General features: G+C 44.6%; 1 protein-coding gene across 6 annotated transcripts in view; it reads right to left on the minus strand.

The window, feature by feature from the left end:
- The window catches only part of LOC137792840 (protein sidekick-1-like), a 214,878-nt gene that overhangs the window by 63,471 nt on the left and 139,199 nt on the right, over window positions 1-12,208 (minus strand). For 5 of the 6 annotated variants that reach the window (XM_068588606.1, XM_068588607.1, XM_068588605.1 and 2 more), the window contains 8 exons: window positions 11,549-11,724; window positions 8,730-8,813; window positions 6,710-6,904; window positions 5,743-5,859; window positions 5,481-5,648; window positions 4,555-4,657; window positions 4,233-4,406; window positions 411-547 (listed from right to left, as the gene is read on the minus strand). In XM_068588606.1, coding sequence (XP_068444707.1) covers window positions 411-547; window positions 4,233-4,406; window positions 4,555-4,657; window positions 5,481-5,648; window positions 5,743-5,859; window positions 6,710-6,904; window positions 8,730-8,813; window positions 11,549-11,724 — 1,154 coding nt within the window. Of the gene's footprint in view, window positions 1-410; window positions 548-4,232; window positions 4,407-4,554; window positions 4,658-5,277; window positions 5,376-5,480; window positions 5,649-5,742; window positions 5,860-6,709; window positions 6,905-8,729; window positions 8,814-11,548; window positions 11,725-12,208 lie in introns of those variants that run through there. The other variant, XM_068588611.1, reaches the window with a different exon arrangement.

Consider the following 12,208-nt stretch of genomic DNA (forward strand, 5'->3'; position numbering starts at 1 on the left):
CGACTCTACAGCCATCTCCCTCCAATCTGTTTCTCCTGTCATTCTATTACTCAATCGCTCTCTCCCCTCTCCTTCTATTTCTCGTTTGACAGGTGACACAGCACCAGCCTGCTGTTGAAACATCTGTGGGAGAGGGAGGGTGAGAGAAGAGGAGGGGGAGGGGGAGAGAGCGTAAGGGTGGGAGGGTGAGGGGGGGAAAATAAGAGCTTATTTATAGGAAACCTGGATGTACATTTACTCAGCAACACCATTCTCCATATGTCTGCCTCTTGTAAATGAGTGTGTGTCCCTGCCTGGTAGACAGCAAGTGAACAGCTGTTTGTCGCTCAGGGACTATAAAGTATGTCTGGATGGACACACACACACACACACACACACACCCATCCACGCACACACACACACACACGTACTGTTCTCAGAGAGTTCCAGAAGGTAGTACAGGAGTGGGGAGTTCCCATCAAAGGGCCGAAGCCAGGACAGGAGGACGGAGCGGGAGTCGGAGTCGTTGAGGCTGGCGGCCAGGGAGCGAGGAGAGTGTGGCAGCTCGCTGAACACAGAAGAGACAAGACAGGAGCATAAACATCACACCAGCCGTTTGACAGAATTTGTTTGACCATTTGATCAGAGGAGGAATAGACCGGTTAGCTTAGCTTAGCTTAGGACACAGACTGGAGATGGCGGGCCTGGCTCTGTCTGAAGGGAACAATATTAATTTAACAGCACCTCATGCACTCACTGACAGGCTGTGGTTTCACTGGATTATTTTATTTGCTGGAACATTTCTTGCAAGACATCCTCACACAGCCACAACCTCATAGGTTGTTTGCCAATGACTCCCAAAACAACATATATGACCGTTAGAGAGCGTAATTGACAGAAGCTGATCCGTTTGGATCACCCGCCCACGCATGTGAACAACCAAACTAATGACACAGTTTAAGCATCATAGCGTGAAACAAAAGCAGCTTTCTGTTAGAACAGCCAAAAACTGCACTTCCTCAAACCGCCACCTGAGGCTGACCCCAGAAGCGAGTCAACCCCAGAGACCTTGATGTTAAAAAGGTCAAATTTTAAACCTGGTATACAAATGTTTTTGGTCTCCGTAGGTAATATCCACTGTACAGCGGGTGAATAATTATATAAATCGGCCGTTTAATTCATACATTTATTTATAATTTATATAAAGGCGATGAGTGATTCCACCCCTAATGAGCACATAACCCACGTAAACCACAACTTCATATTTTCATGTATTTCTTTATGGCTTTAAACAAATTAAATACATAAACAGTTTATTTAAAGGTGCTGGTTTGCAGATTTTGTCCTCCAGTAAAGCTGTTTCTGTCTGTTTCTAGCTGGTGGTCGCTACATATTTACTGTCCAGACATGATACCACTGGACATGTAATCTATTTATTAGTCTGGTCAGGGATCAGTTCCAGAGGGCAAAATCCTTTAAATATGTCTGCGGTTTGCATATTTATATTGTGATATTTTATTCTGTACGTGTTCTGCACGATCTCATCACATCTATTAAAAAGAAACTCTCCAGACAGTTGGCCACCCCCCGTGGATATTTGTGCATCCCAGCCTTGTTAATAACAAAGAAAGCAAAACAAATATATTCATGAAAGCAATAAAGATGGTCCAGACATTTCATTATATCAATTTTACTGCATCATAACTCAAAAAACGTTTGCTTGGAGGAGAAGAGGGAATGGAAAGCAGATCTCAGTATCGCTCTCTGTGAAGGCTAATGGTGCTAGCAGAGATAACGGCAGTGAAGATATTAACAGATCACATACGAGAAGAAAACAAACATATTTACACCGAAAGCAGATGAGAAGACACACTTCCCTTGTGCCGACGCTGTGTGCAATTCATATTCATAAGCTCATTCATTATTTCAAAAACAATTATGGATTTGTGTCGACGCTGTCGAGCTGCCAGCTTGTGATTTCATCAGGTGATATGAAGTTTAGAAAAATAAAGTTTCAGTTGTTTTTTTTGCTGCGTGTGCGGTTTTTATGTTTTAATATCAAGTGGGTATGAAGTCTGAAAATGAGGGGAGCAGAAAGAGAGAGTGAGCGGAAGAGAGGTGTACGAAGAAGGCCTGTCTCGATAATTACGTTTTCAAATGATCGTGCAGTGTATAGAATTTATGACCTCGATTATTTTTGCTGACCTCAGTTGTGTTCACATGCGCGTCCATTATCATGGCCACCGTCTCAGCCAACATGATGCCAGAATAAACATCACGGTCAATTATGAGGCTCGGGTGCGAGTTTAAGCTGACTAAAAACACAAAATAAAATATGCTGAGACATTTGTGGTCGCGCTGCTTCTGACCGCGTGTCGGCGTTTCCTTGTGGGCGGGGCTTCTCCTCACACACACACACACACAAGTGTGGAGGAGCCGTGTCCGAATGGACCAAGAAAGAAAGACAAGGCCGGTGGTGAAGAAGCGCAGGGCGAGAATGTAAAATGACGTTTTCTTTTTCTGAGTCGACATGATCATATTATTTAATAGATGAGCTTCAAGAAATGTAAGAGCAACTATTCTCACGCCGCCCACACATGCGTGCGCGCACACAGACACACTTAGGAACACATGGACGGGTCTTGCGGGAGTTGAACCAATAACCTGCAGGTAATTAGTCTGTCTCCTCAGCCGCCAGCGTCTGTTAACCTCCATGACCCATTGATGGTGAGCTAACGAGAATGTCAGTCACATGTGTGGACGCGCGCGCTGCCGTGCGCGTCCTCACACACACACACACACACACACACACACACACACACACACGGAAGGGCCAGAAATCCCTCCGTTGCCCGTTTGTTTTTGCACCGCCGTACACAGAGACCCGCTTCCTCCCTCTGAGTTTGACACGAGTGACCTCTCACGCTGCATGATTCAGAAGGATGCGGACTCATGTTCTATCTCTCTGCCGCCCTGCAATTGTATTAATATATCATAAGTGCCTTTTATAAATATATTATGCAAGTACCTATTAATATATAAAGCCCACAACCTGATAGTGTTCTCTCGCTGCGGCTGTAATGAGGCTGTGTGGGTCGGAGCGTGGGATACACTGGAAGTACGTGTGTGGCATATTTTAACGCCGGCGCCTACCAAACGCACACTGCGACACGGGTGGAATGTGTTCACATGAGCGCGGGAGAGAAGGCAGACACACAAACTAGTTTTACACTCGAAGACTAATGCAGTTTCAGAGAGCAGGGAGTGTACTCCACGGACAGGGTACCTAATAGATATGACCTTACAACGCTATTACTACTGTCTAATAATAACTCACACTGACAAGCCACGTTTTCACAGCTTACAGTGTCAAAGATATAGAAAGGTTTTTGGTCCAGAGGGTGTCTGACCCTGGAGAGAACATGGCTACTGTTGGGAACAAGCAGTTATTTTTATTACACAACCGCTGACATAATTAATGAGTTGACACTAATGTGTTTGTCAGTGTACTAAATTAACTATGTGCTGGTTCTCCTGGATTATGTTCTGCATCGTCAATAGTGTTTTCTTCTGTAATGCTAAATCCAGAGGCATCTTCCCTGTCAATCGTATCTACAAGGCGGCTAAGCTATGGATTGTCTGTTTGTTTCCTCAATTGATTGCAGCACAATGAAAATGTGTCATTATTGGGCCTAATCATGAAAGAAGAAAACAATCCACGCTTTGTTGGATCAATGTCTGTTCTGTATTCCACAATATACAGAATATAATATACACAAATATTGTGAAATCTGCTGAGACAATAATCAGTAGCATCAAATGTACACGCAATTAACAGCAGAACAAATACTGTAGTGCACTTCAGGATACAAGCAAACTCAGCTTAGCACAAAGACTAGAAACAGCTAGCCTGAAAATGGCTGAAGGTTGTCTCACACAGCCAAACTCATCTCCATCTTCGCTGTGTGAATGTAAAGAAAGGTTTGGCTTCACATATTATCGTTGCGCTGTGGGGGCTAAATGGCTCATGCTTGTTTGTATTTCCTAAAACCAATCACAATCATCTTGGGTGGCTCTAAGCAAAGGATGCAGCGACGGTGCCCGTGCAAAATAAATGGATAACAGCGGAGATGGCACAACGGGAGGAGAATGCCGGTGTAACCCAGCAGCCAATTAAAGGCTCCTACCCAATCTGAACATCTGAAATGAAGGCGACCTGGTCAAAACAGCGCTGCACGTCTCTTTGTACTCACATGACTTCGAGGCGTGCAGAGCGAGAATCGTTGCCAGACTGCGATGTCACGGTACAGGTGTAATCCCCAATGTCCCCTGACCACGTCTGGCCAATAGTGAGAGAGCCCTGTCGCATGGACACCCGGCCCCCATTGGTGGGACGGACCAGCACGCCACCTCGATCCCACTTGAAGCTGGAACAGAGGAGGAAGACATGGACGTGAACTGTGTACTGGATATATTCATAGACGCACATAAATCTGTGGAAAACGGGGAAGAGAAGCAGACACTTTCGAGATTAAATATGCGTGTATGTAAACACAAAAAGAGACAAGCAGGTACCTGATATTGACTCTGGGGTCATGTGTTGCATTACAGTCCAGAATCGCAGTGGTTCCTTTAATAACACGCTGGTCTGTTGGAGGCACAGAAATGACTGTCCGGGCTGCAAAAAAACAAATAAAAAACAAACCATTAAGAAAAACAGACAAAGAAAAGAGTGGGAGCAGTGACACAGATGACATAAAGTTACAGGATAAATTCATTTAGTTGACTTTTCTCATTAGTACATGACACACTATGCATATATTTAAATGTATGCTGCTGCAGCATACTTAAAAACTATTATTTGCAACTCCAAACTATTAAAGATAAACAGCATACAAGCAGTATTTCTCTTCCACACTTACAATGAGGAAAACTGCCGAGTCTATCATGTATTTTGTGCTTTGGTGGACTAAGGCGTTTTATGACCGAAAGAGAAAAAGGATGCAGTGTAGAGGGCATGTATTATCTCAGGAAGTCTGTTATTTAGGTGTATTTGGGATGTGACTGGCCCTCCAATAGATGGATATAGCTGTTACACATTAAAGCGCTATAGATGTCTGTGATTCATCTAATTCATATCTATTTGTATTTAATCTGAAGCTCTTAAGATATATATATATATATATATATATATATATATATATATATATATATATATATATATATATATATATATATATATATATATATATAATTAGCCAATCAATACATTTAAAAGCTAATCAATTATCCTCTTACCCAAGCAAGCAGATGACTACTTCACCATTACACCAGCCCACTGCATCAATAACCAATCACACTGCTGTTCACCAGCCTCGGCTAACGTGATTTGACAGCTACGGATAAATTAGTGTTCCATGTCAGTTTTGGTCTGTTTAGCAAATGTCTATTGAGCAGTTTAATGTATTTTAGTTTGTGTGTAAAGTGCGCGTGTGCCTTACTCCAGACGGTGAGCGTGGAGGTGGCGTTAATGGTTCCCTCTGGGTTGGACGCGATGCATGTGTACTCTCCTGAATCCTGGAAGCTGACTGGCTGGATCTGCAAACCTCCTGACTGCAGCAGCGTGAACCTGGGAACCTGGACGGAGCCGCTCGCTAAGACCTGTGATCCTACAGAGAAGAAAATTATACAACAGCCTTGAGGTGAATGAAGAGCTCTTGTGCTGAGAAACTGAAAACTGAAAAAGTGTGTGTGTTCTGCTACCTTTCCTCCAGGTGATGGCAGGTTTTGGAGCCCCGTTTGTCTGGCACACAAACAAAGCTGTGGTTCCATCAGTTACTGTTTGGTCGGACGGAGGGGATTTAAACGTGGGGTACACACCTGAAACACAAAGAGAGAGTATGAGAGGATGACAGGTGGCTGCTGAGAGGAGATTTGTGGAAAAAGAGCGGATCCAGAGTGGAGCTTAATGGCAAAGAGAAGTCGGAAGAATGGAAAAAGAAGTAATGACGGCGTTGCACTAAACACAAACGCCTCCCCTTTGATCAGTGGAGGCTTTATTCATTACCTTGTACTACGTGCGCGTGCATAATTGTAGAAGGTGGTGGGGGGGGAAGCTCCACAGGGACTTTTAATTATAACGCTCACTAAACAGAGCGTAACTCTGCTGAGACAAATAAAAGAGTGCGTGCAAAAGTTTGCAGCTGACACGCACTGCGAACTATTAAGTCAAAGCAGGGTGTTCGACTGGCTATCGCTTTAATTTGAAAAGCGAAATAGTCTGTGGTTGGCTTGTCTTATAGCCAAAGCGCTGAAGAAAAACTTCAGCTCTATTTTTCCAGCCCAAGCACAACTCAAACTCATTTGAAAGGCAAAACAGCACACTCGGCATTTGATTTTTAAATGAAAGTTAATGACGGTTGTCTCCATGTATGGAATGGCTAAGGATAAAGTAGGATGATACAATACAGCTGAAACAAGAAGCTGATTCAATCAATGGCATCTTAAATAATCTGCAACTATTAAGCAATCATTTTTACCTGTACTATTTTTCAGACATCTAAGCGATTTACAGATTCATTTGAATGACAGCGACAGCCAAACAAAGAAGATAAAGTAAGTTAGTCTAGAAAGTAAGTAAGGAAGTTGGCATCAAGAGACGCTGAAGTAGCCAAAACTAAGTCGTGTAAAAGTTGTGTGTTATATCGCGTAGTGAGCCAGACAAACTCACTCGATACGAGGAGTTGTGCGTGTGCCTGAGTTTCCCCGGCAGCGTTGCGAGCGAAGCACTGGAATATTCCTCCGTCTCCTGGCTGCACCCGGCGTACCGTCAGCCCGGTCGCCGCGTTGACCTTGTAGCGAGGGTTGGCCAGTTTGGAAAGCGGCACCGTGTCCTTGTACCACTCTATCCTGGGCTGGGGCACGCCTGCATGAGTGCACGAACACGGGGAGAAGAAGAGAAGAAAAAAAATGGACACACAAGAGGGAGAAAATTCAATTGGCTTAACAAGCCGGCTGACCTCACTGCCGAGTTAACGGCTCCAGCTCCCATTAAAACGGCCACACACTCTTTTTTTTCTCTGTTATCTACTGTCTCCTTATAAATATGCATGTGGGCATAATGACTGCTAATAATATATTGATTGGAGGGTGTGGATGGTAGGGTAAGGGTGGCAGAAGGGGCCAAAAAAACATTCTAAATAAAAGATGTGGGCAAACGCAGCACATAGAATATCGCTAGTATCGTATGCCACCTGTCTGACGGACATGCCAGATATGACAGTGAGGCTGCTCATGCAATTATTATATCTCAACTCTGCACACCGGTGTGTGTGTGTGTGTGTGTGTGTGTGTGTGTGTGTGTTTGAGGGAAGGAGAGATGAATTCCACACTTTTCCATAATCTGTTGGTGTCAAGCTTTCACAGACACGCGTGAAGTATTTTTTGCGCCCGCCTTGTCTCGCTCGCTCTGTCACTTTGCACTCTATGTGTCTTCTCCTTCCACCGCACCTCCTCCCAGCCTCCACCCCGCTCTTCGTACCCTCAGGCCCCGGCTATTTAATTACACTGCCACTGTATCAGATTACCGAGGAGGGACACACTCGCTGAGAGAGAGAGAGAGTATGGTGCCGTTTTGAAAACCGTGTCCACCTCTGCTCATATACATGTTTTCATGGAATCCATTTAAAAAACAAGAGTCATGAACAACGATGCAACTCTCAGGCTCTGTTTGACCTCGAACTGTCGCAAGTGAATTGTCACAGGAAACCTACAAACTAATGCGCACACACATTGAATGAGACCAAACCTCAGCATATTGCTGGATTGATGAAGTCCCTTGACATACCCTGGGTAGTAGATGCATTAAATGAACAGACAGGCTCAAGTATTAAATCACAAACAGGACAGGAATCAGTTCAGTTCATCTACTCGCAGAGTTAGAGCCTCGGTTTGCTTCAAAGTGCTTGTGGGATCCTTTGAAACCCTGTTAAATGAAACCTTTGTGTCTTGCCTCTCTCTATAACGGCAGACTGCTCAGGTGAGGTCATCCCCCCTCAGGGAACTCGACCACAAGCAGTACCACCCAGTTTCGGCTTGGTTTCAGCTTCCCGCTAGTGCGTTTGAAGCATACTTGGACCTTTAAGATCCTTTAAAACAAGACTGACACCTTCAGATGTACATCTAGAGAGACATTCATTGCAGTAATTACTGCTCATCTGCATACTGGTCGTGAAGTGACCCTTTACAAATGCAACTCCAATATGAGAGGAAGGGGGGAAAAATAACTCAGTGGAATAATGCCTTTCAAAGTTCAGCCAAAGCTAATTTGAGGGCTGAGCAGTGGGAGTTTGTCAAATCAAGTGTGCATCCTTCAGACTGATGGTGTTTTACACCATACAATATTCTCTGTATGTGTTCCTCTCTATCCACCACCGCTCAGCTCTGCCAGATACCCACTTGACACGACTAACTTCGACCGCTGAGGCGTTATATTACGTTCGGCTGGAGGCATCTCGACACTGAGGCGGAGGACTTTGGATTTTGTCGCCCATTTCTTACACTGGAATCGCTTTAGGAACGGATTCCTACACAGACAGAAATTATGACCACGACCAATATGTCTTTCAATGTACAGACGAGCATGTGAGTATTGCTTTAAGACGTACTTAGAGGTATGTAAGGCAATCCTCTAAGTATATGTGTGTAGTCACACACACACTCACACACACAGACACACACACTTAGTGTACCTGTAGCCAGGCAGGGGATATCTACATTCCTGTCGAGGTCAGCGAGGATCTTCCTCTTCGGTTGAGCAGTGAGAGCAGGCAGCTCTGCAGGGACAACATGTAAAGCATTCAAATATGAATCATCACGTATAACAAAACAGCATCTCAAACGACAGCAACAAAAAAGTGACAACCCCCTGTTGCCGGGAGCACGCTCGAACTACTACTAATAAGCCTTGAAAAAAAGGCTCACAAACTTCAATCATTAAGTAGCTTTAAAGAAAAGACTTGAACTAAGAATGGTGAATTTTCCCTCCACAAAGATAAAGTCTTTAATAGAGAAGAGGCTTGGTGTGGAAACCCCTCCACTGCAGAACAAGAATGGATCTCCCTCTTGGCCCTGAGTATCTTGAGTGTCATTGCAAGGCAGGCTTTCTGTCTATATGCTCTGTGAAATGACTTCCACGCGCAGTCACAGAAAACACATTCTCCCAGTTTCCCGAGGGAAACAATCCCCTTTTTAAACTGCTTCATTTTGCTGCCAATAACTGCTCCCTCTAAACATCTTCACCAGTGTCTCTCTAAATGCTGACAGCAGCTGCGAGACAAAGGATTTGAATGGGAATACATGCCTTTTGGTGTGTTACTGTAATGCTACGTGTTATGAAAGATTTAGTGCGTGCGCTCCATTTCTTTCAAAAACATTTGTTAATATTTAGTGAGAGATATTGACACAGCGAGCCCAGAGAGGGGGAGCGGGAGACAGGCTGGCTAATTCATTTGCAGTCTGGCTTCTGTGGAAAAGTGGCTCCACACAGAAGCAGCACCTGTTCATTGAAAAATGACTTGGAGGGAAATAAAATGCCCGGCATATGCGCTAAATAATGAATGTGTATACTGGTTGTGACAAAGATAAAATTCTTTGACAAAGAGGAGAAGTTTCATTTTCATTTCTTTTTTTAAATATTTCTTAAGGCTCTGCACTTTACGCTTAACACGTTTAATTATAACAGATAATGTTGTTTTGACACTCGGCTGTCCCTTTAATGCTGTTGTATTTCAGGAAAAAAAGAGTAAAAATCCCTTTACTCCAGCGTTATTTGTCTCCATTTCTAGTTGCTTCACATAGTAGACGAGTAAACTGAGGTGACAATAAAAAAAGACTTACTGCAGGTTTGATCAAGCTGTGTGTGTGTGTGTGTTTGTGTGTGGACAGCTACACAGTAGACTCCCATGTTGCTGCTACATTTATTCTTCTTGACTTTAAAGTTCTCGACTGTTTTTCCGGGTAACTTTTAAACCCACACACGTGCCACACTGCCTATCTTTACTGTGCACGGTGGAATTCGGCACGATTTTTGACAAGAGGATGAGAAAGGCCCCGCCCGCCCGCGGTGAACGGAGGAGCAGCAAAACAAGAGATGAATAACAGCCGTGTGGCGTGACACCGATAACACAGACGTATTAATCACCTTCAGTCAGGTGAGTGCAAAGACCATACATGCAGAAATACAACAAAACATATTTTGGGTGTGTGTTTCGGGGGCTGGGTTCAGAGCTTTGAGCTTGCATGGATTCCCTGCTGTCTGCCTGCAAAACAAAGATGGAGCTCAACAACAGATTGTGTTGTTTGCACCAGTAGCCGTCCGTACTGTATCCCGTATCATACATATTCCGATTAGTGGATCTGGGCAGAAAAGAAGTGAAATTGAATAATGAAAACCTTTGAGGCTGTCTCCTTCTTTCACACAGACACATACACTATTCTGTTTAGGAATCCCTTTCATTGGATCAAGGTCTGTTGAGCCCACAGCAGAAGAGGAGGATCAGTACCAATGTATTCATCAGTCTCTACTCCTCTGATACATATGAATGCATGCAGACAGTGTCCCTGCATGTAGGCCCTTAACAGCCTTGTTGGCTTAATGAAGGAAGATAACGTAAAGAGAGAGAGAGAGAGAGGGACTCGAAAGATAGAGAGAACGAGGGTGCAAAAATTGGTGGTAGATGGTGAGCGGGGGAACAGAAAGAGAATGAGTGGGATATAAATATTCAGGCAGGTCTTTTCTGACTAGTGAGTACACCGCAGGCATGGGTAGTTTGCTCTCTCTGCGTTAGGTGCTCCCTCGCTCCGACAATCACCGCAGATCAAAAAGACGCCGACGAACTGGAAGGTGAGGGGGGAGAAAAAGTTTCGCTTCATCAATCACACGCTTGCTGCCTCTGTGTTGTTTTCTATTTACGCACACACACACACACACACACACACACACACACATCAGGAGGGACAGGAAGCGGATTGTGACGAGAGCGCTCCGGTTCTGGAGTGCTCTCAGTGTGCTCTTATTGACTGGCGACTCCGGGGAACAAAACTAATTTAGCTGCCGGGCAAACAGGCGTGTGCGTCTGTGTGTGTGCATGCGTGTGTGTGTGTGTCATTTTGTGATTGTCTATAGACGAGGAGTTCACACACGCCATGTATTCCGTGAGTGTACGCGAATGAAACGGCTGTTTGCGACTACGGGGCAGCGCGTCGGTGAGCGTGGACAGATCCAGCTCGAGCGGGCCCGTAGTTGACAGTCAAATGCCCGCGGCGTCCGCCGTCACGCTTCCAGGACTAAAAGAAGGAATAAATGGAGGCACAAACAGGACGAAGCAGAGCCCGGAGCTAAACGTGTGTGAGAAAAGACGAGAGCGAGGTTAAAATAGAAATTAATGGTACATGTTGAGAACATTATGCTTGATGGGGAAGGCCAGACCAAGATAATCATGGACAATCATGTTCGACAGTGTGTGTGTGTGTGTGTGTGTGTGTGACAGCCGTTTGGTTTTCCTCTTACCCATTACGGTGAGGTGTGCCCTCGCCTCCACAGGTTTGGCAGTGCTGTTGCTAAGCGACGCCTCACAAACATATAACCCCGTGTCAGAGGAGTTCGGGGCAGGAATAATGAGCCGACGCCCACCGGCCAGACGACGCCCATCGCGTTTCCAAGTCACCGCGAGGCTGTCAATCGGTCTGAAAAGGGGGGGGGGGGGAGGGAGAGCGAGAAAAAAGAATAGCAGAAGTCGGGTGATTTTGGAGAAAAAGGAAAAGACTGACAGAAGGCAATTACGACATATTAAATCCATCAGTTTCTGTGTCAATGAGGCAGGAAATGAATGATGACAAGCTGTATATCAGAGCAGTCAGCTCTACTCAGCATGAAGGAGCTTCAGTCAGTTACTCTGCATGCTGGAGAGAGGAATGGGTTTTCATGTAGAGTGACATTTTTCTTTTGCATAATCCAGATCAAAACAACATTCTTGTGTGCATGTGTGTGAGTGCATGTGTGTGTATGTGTGTGTGAGAGAGTGGTTGTATTTGTGAACCACAAAAATTACACCATTGATACAGCATCGTATTCATTCGTGAAAGTGCAGCTCAGTTCTTTGGTGCATTTTCATTCGAGATTTCAATTATTTTAATTAATCTGCATGAAAATGTGCAATTGACTTACTGG

Source organism: Clinocottus analis, unplaced genomic scaffold, assembly GCF_023055335.1.
Source record: "Clinocottus analis isolate CAN_PGR_092001 unplaced genomic scaffold, fCliAna1.0.p SCAF_22, whole genome shotgun sequence".
NCBI classification, from domain to species: Eukaryota; Metazoa; Chordata; class Actinopteri; order Perciformes; family Cottidae; genus Clinocottus; species Clinocottus analis.